General features: G+C 50.2%; 1 protein-coding gene across 3 annotated transcripts in view; it reads right to left on the bottom strand.

Moving 5' to 3' along the window:
- Nucleotides 1–10,000, bottom strand: part of si:cabz01090165.1 (uncharacterized protein LOC100333421 homolog) — a 100,750-nt gene that overhangs the window by 15,931 nt on the left and 74,819 nt on the right. For all 3 annotated transcript variants that reach the window (XM_055025926.1, XM_055025928.1, XM_055025927.1), the window contains 5 exons: nucleotides 9,104–9,304; nucleotides 8,189–8,355; nucleotides 7,287–7,527; nucleotides 6,379–6,591; nucleotides 5,986–6,296 (listed from right to left, as the gene is read on the bottom strand). In XM_055025926.1, the coding sequence (XP_054881901.1) occupies nucleotides 5,986–6,296; nucleotides 6,379–6,591; nucleotides 7,287–7,527; nucleotides 8,189–8,355; nucleotides 9,104–9,304 (1,133 nt within the window). The remainder of the gene's footprint in view (nucleotides 1–5,985; nucleotides 6,297–6,378; nucleotides 6,592–7,286; nucleotides 7,528–8,188; nucleotides 8,356–9,103; nucleotides 9,305–10,000) is intronic.

The following is a 10,000-nucleotide window of genomic DNA, read 5'->3' as shown; positions in this document are numbered from 1 at the left end:
CCATCCATCATCCATCCATCCATCATCCATCCATCCATCCATCATCCATCCATCCATCATCCATCCATCCATCCATCATCCATCCATCCATCATCCATTCATCCACCATCCATCATCCATCCATCCATCCATCCATCCATCCATCAACCATCCATCCATCCATCATCCATCCATCCATCCATCCATCCATCCATCAACCATCCATCCATCCATCCATCCATCAACCATCCATCAACCATCCATCCATCCATCATCCATCCATCCATCCATCCATCATCCATCCATCTATCCATCCATCCATCCATCCATCTATCCATCCATCCATCATCCATCCATCCATCCATCATCCATCCATCCATCATCCATCCTTCCATCATCCATCCATCCATCCATCATCCATCCATCCATCATCCATCAATCCATCCATCATCCATCCATCCATCATCCATCCATCATCCATTCATCCATCCATCATCCATCCATCCATCCATCCATCTCCATCCATCATCCATTCATCTATCCATCCTTCCATCCATCCATCATCCATCCTCCATCCATCCATCCATCCATCCATCATCCATCCATCCATCCATCCATCCATCATCCATCCATCCATCCATCACCTTACCTGCTTATTGCTAATGAAAGCTAACATGGCAATAACTCTACTTTTTGTTGTTTTCATAAATAAATTCCAAATAAATCATAGACGGAAGGTGATTGGCTGAAAATGCCAATCTTGTCCATAACTTCCTACTGGCAGAAGATCAGATCAGAATATTCTGAAGCAGTGACTGGAAAAAAATCGGATCGCAAGCCGAGCCACCAGAAACCGTTGCTGAGCCACAGTAGAGCTGGATCTTCACCCTCTTCTTCTTCTGCTGTTCCCAAGGTAAACTCTTCTTCTTCTTCTACTGTTCCCAAGGTAAACTCTTCTTCTTCTGCTTCTGCTGCTGCGCTGGGATCAACTCGTCCAACAGACAGTTTTTTTTCCGGCTCTCCGATCTTCCAGATGGTCGGTGTTTCCAGCGCTGGGAGGAGACAGCAACCTGGACGTTTTGTCTTCTGACTACTGGGACAGCTAGACAGGAAGGATGAAGAGGAGGAAGGTGACATTATGTGGAGAGCAGTAGGAGAGGAAAGCTGATGCCTTCATCACCTCAGCAGAATATGATCAGCTGTCATCTCCTCCTCTTCCTCTCATCTCTGCATCAGCTGAGTCTTCCTCACAGCTTTCATCAGCCACCTTCCTCCCCTTCTTTAGTCTCTCTCACACACACACCCCTGTTAGCTTCCAGTTGACTTCCTGTCAGCTCCAGTTTACTTCCTGTCATCTCCAGTTGACTTCCTGTTAGCTTCCAGTTGACTTCCTGTTAGTGTAGTGATGTTTTGGGCTCAGCTCAGTTGTTTCCAGTCTATTAATGATGAACTTTGATCTGAAGCCCCAACATTAAGCTGGAGGAAAGTTTAAGACGTTCGTCTCGTTATACATTCAGTTTTACTTTCTTTAAACTTTGTGGCTAACAGTAGCTTTAGCTTATGCTAGTAGGCAATATTCTCTGACCTTTTTCTTGTAAAAATTTGCTATTTAAGTATCTAAACATTTTTCATCTATTGTAACGACAATGTTTGTACCTTATTGTGTTTATTGAGACTAACAGGGATTTTAGGTTGAAGCCTGATGAAGCTTCACAGTGGAGCAGCTGGATGTCAGAGTTCAGAGTTCAAGTTCAGCTGACTGTTCGGGTTCAGAGTTGTTCCTTTTAGGAAAATATGGCCGTGTTGCTGAAAGTCTCGGTGTTATTTAGTTTCATTAGATGTGAAGCAGGACGATGTTTCCAGCGATTTGCCGGCTGGTTGATCTGATCTCTGTTCCCAGAAGTGACTCCATGGAAACAACAGGAACGAATCCTTCTGAAGAATCTGATCCGGAGTGAAGTGAAGGCTTGAACTGGTAGGTTTAACTGGTTTATCTGGTAGGTCTAACTGGTTTATCTGGTAGGTCTAACTGGTTTAACTGGTTTATCTGGTAGGTCTAACTGGTTTATCTGGTAGGTCTAACTGGTAGCGATGAATGTTACAAGCCTTCGTCTTCTTAATTCAGGATTGTTTGGAAATCCATGTGAACGTAAAAATCCATTTTATGAGGAAAACAACAAAATGCATAGTATTGTTTTATTTGCGTCTGAAATACGACTTTGTCTTTTCTCGCTGTCATAGTAACTAAGAGCAGAAAAGAGAGTCGCGTTTGTGTCGTCAGCGCAGAAAAGAGCTACACTCTTAAAATGAGAAGCTATTCTGGTAGGAATTTCTATGAGCACTGGCAGCTTTTATTTTGAAAAGACAGATCCATTGCAAAACATCGCATAACTTCCTGTTTAAGACGAGGAAACAACACTGCCTCCTACATCACAAGTTGATAATAAATAAAAAGGTGAGGGAGACGTTAGAAGCAGGGTTTCTGTTCAGGCAGCTGCAGGACAGCCTCTGCTGTTTCATTTCATTGCTGCAGCCTCCCAGCTGAGTGACAGCAGCATGCAGGTCACACTTTCAAACTGCAACACCTCCAATCATGAATCATCATGGTGGATATTTGCAGTGAGTGACTTTAGCTGATATTCAGTGATTTGGCCACTAGGGGGCAGTAACATGGTCAGCTGAAGGCGGTAAAACGGGAAGTCATCCAACAGGATCGGTTCTGACCCAGAGCGGATCAAATCAACAGGTGTGTTCTACCAGAGAATCCTCCCGATCCAGCTTGTCCCAGTCAGAACCAGAACCCAGACTGATACTGGAAACGTCCTGATGGAGTTCTGCAGACGGGATGTTGGGTTCTGGAGGAACCCGGGCCATAAACACTGGGATGGTGGAGTTTACCAGGAGACACCGGGACAGGAAAGGAGGTTTGCCCAGGGCGCCCAGCCGGCTGGGAGGAACGCTTGGTGACAGGAGAGTCCAAACGGGTCCAGCGGCTCTTTTATGCAAAGCCACATCTGAATTATGAGCTAATTTAGTAATCCGGCTCATTCCTACAGAGATAGGAATATTGTGTAAGATAACACCTGCTGTTGCAGCAACAACACCTGCTGCAGCAGCAACACCTGCTGCTGCAGCAACAACACTTGCTGTTGCAGCAGTGTTGTGTTTGCTTGATAATGCAGAGACCTTCTGCTTCATGACCATCTTCATGTTCTCCCTCTGCGTTTTTGAAATGTCAGTTTAAGGTTTAAGGAAATAACTTAATATTGATATAACAACAAATGTTATCATTTTGTACTGTTACTAATTTCTGTTTTGGTGCAAAAACAAACATGTAAACAAGTTGTATTGATCTCATGTATTGCCACTGAAACAGAACAAAGGTTGTGAGGTCAGGGAAGTAATGTGCATTTCAGTTTCATAATCTATTGTGTTAAATGTATTAAATATATGTTATATGTTATTGTGTTCATATAATTATGCATTGTGACTTTTATTCATGTCTTTTGCCGTCAACCTTCTTATTAACAGAACTGCTACTAATATGAATTGTTCCTGTAATAAAAAAGTTATCTCTCTGCACTCATTAAACTTGATTCCCTTTCCTTCATAGCAACAACAGCTGCAGCTGCTGCAGCAGCAGCAGCAGCTGAAGCAACCTGGTGGTTTTTTCTGACCGGTTATTGAACCCAGTCGTCTGGAGTCAGACCCGGTTTGTAGAAACATTAGTTTGATTAGCTGCTCTTGCGCCACACAACAGTTTGCAGCAGCAACTCTCTTTAGTGTGAAAGATGTGACAAAGTGAAAACGATTCAGTGTCCGTCTGACGAAGAGCAGGAAGTGTAAGAAGCTTCTAGAAGAGAAAGTGTTTTCAGCAGCTAACAGGAAGGTTGGTATAGCATTTTACTGTTAAACGAAACTGTTAGCTAATGCTTATGATAAGCACATTAAGGTTAGCACAACATACTTGTCGTTAGTGGTGTCCACCACTGACCATTAGCGATGCTAGCTGTGTTAATAGCTAACATAAGATCCAAAGCACAGCCATAAGTGTCACGTCTGTAATCATGTTTTCATTAAAAACACTCCACAGTTGTGGGATGGGATTGCTAACTCACACAGTGTGACAACGCTTCTTATAAATGGTTTTACTCTGAAGCTGTTCGGATGATCATAGATTATTAATCTGAAACACCTGAAACGCCTGAAACGTCTGCAACGCCTGAAACGTCTGCAACGCCTGAAACGCCTGCAACGCCTGAAACGCCTGCAACGTCTGCGACGCCTGAAACGCCTGCAACGCCTGAAACGCCTGCAACGTCTGAAACGTCTGCAACGCCTGAAACGTCTGAAACGCCTGAAACGTCTGCAACGCCTGAAACGTCTGCAACGCCTGAAACGCCTGCAACGCCTGCAACGTCTGAAACGCCTGCAACGTCTGAAACGTCTGCAACGCCTGAAACGCCTGAAACGTCTGAAACGCCTGAAACGTCTGCAACGCCTGAAACGTCTGAAACGCCTGAAACGTCTGAAACGCCTGAAACGTCTGCAACGCCTGAAACGCCTGCAACGCCTGAAACGCCTGCAACGTCTGAAACGCCTGAAACGTCTGCGACGCCTGAAACGCCTGCAACGTCTGAAACGCCTGCAACACCTGAAACGCCTGAAACGTCTGCAACGCCTGAAACGCCTGCAACGCCTGCAACGTCTGAAACGCCTGCAACACCTGAAACGCCTGAAACGCCTGAAACGTCTGCAACGCCTGCAACGCCTGCAACGTCTGAAACGCCTGCAACGTCTGAAACGCCTGAAACGTCTGCAAAGCCTGAAACGCCTGAAACGTCTGAAACGCCTGAAACGTCTGCAACGCCTGAAACGTCTGAAACGCCTGAAACGTCTGCAACGCCTGAAACGCCTGCAACGCCTGAAACGCCTGCAACGTCTGAAACGCCTGCAACACCTGAAACGCCTGAAACGCCTGCAACGTCTGAAACGTCTGAAACGCCTGAAACGTCTGCAACGCCTGAAACGTCTGCAACGCCTGAAACGCCTGCAACGCCTGCAACGCCTGAAACGCCTGCAACGTCTGAAACGCCTGCAACACCTGAAACGCCTGAAACGCCTGAAACGTCTGCAACGCCTGCAACGCCTGCAACGTCTGAAACGCCTGCAACGTCTGAAACGCCTGAAACGTCTGCAACGCCTGAAACGCCTGAAACGTCTGAAACGCCTGAAACGTCTGCAACGCCTGAAACGTCTGAAACGCCTGAAACGTCTGCAACGCCTGAAACGCCTGCAACGCCTGAAACGCCTGCAACGTCTGAAACGCCTGCAACGTCTGAAACTGAAACGCCTGAAACGTCTGCAACGCCTGCAACGCCTGAAACGTCTGCAACGCCTGCAACGTCTGAAATGCCTGCAACGTCTGAAACGTCTGCAACGCCTGAAACGCCTGCAACGCCTGAAACGCCTGAAACGCCTGCAACGCCTGAAACGCCTGCAACGTCTGAAACGTCTGCAACGCCTGAAACGTCTGAAACGCCTGAAACGTCTGAAACGCCTGAAACGTCTGAAACGCCTGAAACGCCTGAAACGCCTTAAACGCCTGAAACGTCTGAAACGCCTGAAACGCCTGAAACTTCTGCAACGCCTGAAACGCCTGAAACGCCTGAAACGTCTGCAACGCCTGCAACGTCTGAAACGCCTGAAACGTCTGCAACGCCTGAAACGCCTGAAACGTCTGAAATGCCTGAAACGTCTGCAACGCCTGAAACGCCTGAAACGTCTGCAACGCCTGAAACGCCTGCAACGCCTGAAACGCCTGCAACGTCTGAAACGCCTGAAACGTCTGCAACGCCTGAAACGTCTGAAACGTCTGCAACGCCTGAAACGTTTGCAACGCCTGAAACGCCTGCAACGCCTGAAATGTCTGAAACTCCTGAAACGTCTGAAACGCCTTCAACGTCTGCAACGCCTGAAACGTCTGCAACGCCTGAAACGCCTCACCTGTAGATCAGAATGTCGTCGGTGGAGCTGTTGTACTGGATCTGGTACATGCGGACCCCTGGGATGTGGTTCTGTGGCGGCCAGCGAATGACGGCAGAGCTGTAGGTCAGGTCCGACACGCTGACCCGCTGCGGGTCGGCCCTGGGCTGGCCCCCGCTCACGTTGGATTTGATGGATGTGGGGATGTCTGAGGGCCCTGGGTCCGGCTCCAGTTTGGGCCCGAAGTGTGGCGAGGCATTGACCACGAGTTCGACGGGAGCAGTGGCCTCACCAGCTGCGTTGGACGCGATGCACGTAAACTTCCCAGAATCCTTAGGAACAGGAAACAGGAAGAACTCATGAAGAGCGGAAGAGAAATTCAGGAAGAATCGGAATCGGCGAAGCCCCGCCCACCTTGACGGACACCTTCAGGATGTCCAGCGATCCGTTCTCGTAGCAGATGGTTCTGGACGTGTTCCCCATCAGCTTCCCGTCCGGGCTGACCCAGTGCGTGGACGGCTCCGGATCCCCGATGGACTTACAACGCAGGCTGACCTCCTGACCTTCCATCACAAACATCTTGGAGGTGTGGCGCGTTATCATAGGCGGCTCGCAGACAAACTCCTCCTGCAGCACAGAGAGAGGCTCACAACATGGCCGCCGCAGCTCAGACCAAAGTGGCGCCCAGCAGGGGTCACAGGTCAGGAGCTCTCAGGCCTGCTGCAGCCTCATTAACCGCCTCCAGGTGCGGCTTCTAATCCCGCTGCGGCTACAGAACCGAGTCAGAAACAGCAAAACCCGTCTGACTCTGAGAGAAGAGCAGCAGGTCACATGACCCTGTCGCTGCAGCGCCAACTGCAGGAAGATGCTGGCAGCACAGCTACCTCTTGATCCCAGATTTATTCACAACGCCGTCTGCATCAGAGGCTCAGAGAAAACTGCTGGTAGCTGGGTGGACGAGTCAGAACCAGATCAGAACCAGATCAGAACCGAATTAGAACCAGATCAGAACCACTCTCCCACTAGTGGATTTAATCTTAAAATCTAATCTGCAGTAATCTGGTTGTTGAGCCATCAGAGGAAACATGGCGGTTCACTAACACAGCTAGCGAAACATGTTTAGCGTATATGCTAACTGAGTAGCTGCTGAGCGGAAGTGGACTATCAAAATAAAAGCTGAGTCAGACTGAATCGTCCCTGATCCGTGACGTTTGGAACGGCTCATCCAGCTTTTATTTTGGTAGTCCACTTCCAGTTGCTATCAGCTCAGTGTTTGGTTGGATTTGGGTGAACAGTACCGGCCCGGACGGATGGGAGCGAACCTCTCTGATGGTCCAGAAGTACTTCCCGGCCAGGTCTCTGGGGGACGCGCAGGTCTCCAGGTCGTCCTCGCGGGTCAGCCGCCGCAGCCACACCAGCTCACAGTTGCAGTGGAGCGGGTTTCCCCCGAAGCTCAGCACCAGCGCCGTGAGCGGAGAGCCCTTCATCTTGGCGTAGACCGGGATGCGCAGGAAGAGCGGATCCGGGGGGATTTTCTTCAGCTTGTTGGACGTCATGTCCAGCCTGGTGGACACAGAGACACAGTGGGAGAAACATGCCTGCAGCCTGGCGGCCGCTTGGAAACCTTCTTGTTTTTCTCGTCTTTTCTGAGGAAGGAGAAATGTCCAAATATGAGCCCAGAGGACAAAGTATTAGAAATAAAAGCTTCAGGTCCAGACAGTCGACAGGAGGCCAGAGGAGTTGGACTCCCAAATCAGATTTATGGCTTTCTGGCGCTTAACAACAAAGGAGGAGGCGGGAACAGACGGCTAATCGATCGATCAGCTGGGAGGAAGAGGAGGAGGAGGAAGAGTGAGGCCAAGGATCAGCAGAGACAGAGAGGAGCAGCCAACGGCTCGGCCCGGTTCTCCATCCACCCGGATCCAACACCCACTCACACCTGCCGCCTTCAGCCAATCAGGACGCAGCGCTGCCGCCTTCAGCCAATCAGGACGCAGCGCTGGCGGCGCAGCAATGTTAATGCAGTCTACATTAACATTGCTGATTGCTGGAAACAAAGCAATCAGCACATTTCTCTCCTCTGGGCCCAGAAGTTTAGATACATTTAATTTTCAGTGATGCAGCAGAACCAGAACCAGAACCAGAACCAGAACCAGAAGCAGAAGCAGAAGCAGAAGCAGAGGAAGCCCAGCCTGCTGCTGGCGCCCTGAGCTCAGAGCCGTACCTGGCCAGTTTGTGCAGGTTGGAGAAGATTCCTTCGGGGACGCTCTCGATCAGGTTGTGGTCCAGGCTCAGCGTGTTGACGCTCACCAGCAGGGACACCGTGTCCCACGGGATGTCCACCAGGTTGTTGTAGCTCAGGTCCAGGTCCTCCAGCGTCTCCAGGAAGTCCTGCAGGGACAGGACGGTACTGAAGCTCGACCCGCTCCCGGTTCTGATGCAGCAGCAGCGCTCGGTGCCGGGGGTCAGAATGGAGACACCCATCTGGGCCGGCTGGTTCTGATGGAGCCAGGAACCACTTGACCCGCAGCAACTCAGAGCAGCAACTCTGAGCAGCAACTCTGAGCAGCAATATAGATATATAGACTATATAGACTGGACCAAATGTAGACTGGACCAAATGTAGACTGGACCGAATGTAGATTGGACCGAATATAGACTGGACCAAATGTAGACTGGACCGAATGTAGATTGGACCGAATATAGACTGGACCGATTATAGACTGGACCAAATGTAGACTGGACCGAATGTAGATTGGACCGAATATAGACTGGACCGAATATAGACTGGACCAAATGTAGACTGGACCGAATGTAGATTGGACCGAATATAGACTGGACCGATTATAGACTGGACCAAATGTAGACTGGACCGAATGTAGACTGGACCGAATATAGACTGGACCGAATGTAGACTGGACCGAATATAGACTGGACCGATTATAGACTGGACCAAATGTAGACTGGACCGAATGTAGACTGGACCGAATATAGACTGGACCGAATATAGACTGGACCGAATGTAGACTGGGCCGAATATAGACTGGACCGAATATAGACTGGACCGAACGCAGGCTCAGCTGGTCACCTCACTAAAGAACTGCCAGAGCCGGACAGGCCCCTGCTGTGGGGCTTCTACCTGGAAGGCCCCCTCAGAGATGCTGTGCAGCTGGTTGTTGGCCAGGATCAGGTGTCTCAGGTTCACCAGGCCCTGGAAATGCGAGTCGTCCAGGACGGTGAGGCGGTTGGCGTCCAGGTGGAGGGCATGGAGGTCCTGCAGGTCGGCGAAGGTGTAGGGTCTGATCTGGCTGATGGTGTTCCGGCTCAAGGTCAGGTGGATCTGAACCAACACACACAGGATTACGCTGGAAACTAGGAACCCGTCTGGACTGGAGCCGGTTTTGCTAAAACGAAATATTAATGAAAAGCCTGATTGATTGTTTGCAAACCTTCAGATGATGCAACGTTTGATTTCCTTTCTGTTGCATTTAAACTGTTAAACTTTAAAGCCTGATGATGGACTCAGTCTGTCTGACATCAGAACCAGAGTTCCCAGTATCAGTCAACCAGTCAGGCAGGTCTGGAGGCCCCTGAGTGTCTGGAGGCCCCTGAGTGTCTTGAGGCCCCTGAATGACTGGAGGCCCCTGAGTGTCTTGAGGCCCCTGAATGACTGGAGGCCCCTGAGTGACTGGAGGCCCCTGAGTGTCTGGAGGCCCCTGAGTGTCTTGAGGCCCCTGAGTGTTTGGAGGCCCCTGAGTGACTGGAGGCCCCTGAATGACTGGAGGCCCCTGAATGACTGGAGGCCCCTGAGTGACTGGAGGCCCCTGAGTGACTGGAGGCCCCTGAATGACTGGAGGCCCCTGAATGACTGGAGGCCCCTGAGTGACTGGAGGCCCCTGAGTGACTGGAGGCCCCTGAGTGTCTTGAGGCCCCTGAGTGTTTGGAGGCCCCTGAATGACTGGAGGCCCCTGAGTGTTTGGAGGCCCCTGAGTGTCTGGAGGCCCCTGCAGGGCCCCGACCAGCAGCTACTGAGTTT

Source organism: Poeciliopsis prolifica, unplaced genomic scaffold (genome assembly GCF_027474105.1).
Source record: "Poeciliopsis prolifica strain line A6 unplaced genomic scaffold, Auburn_PproV2 SCAFFOLD166, whole genome shotgun sequence".
NCBI lineage: Eukaryota > Metazoa > Chordata > Actinopteri > Cyprinodontiformes > Poeciliidae > Poeciliopsis > Poeciliopsis prolifica.
The sequence above is the reverse complement of the archived record's forward strand: the minus strand, read 5'-3'. Positions and strand labels throughout refer to the sequence as shown.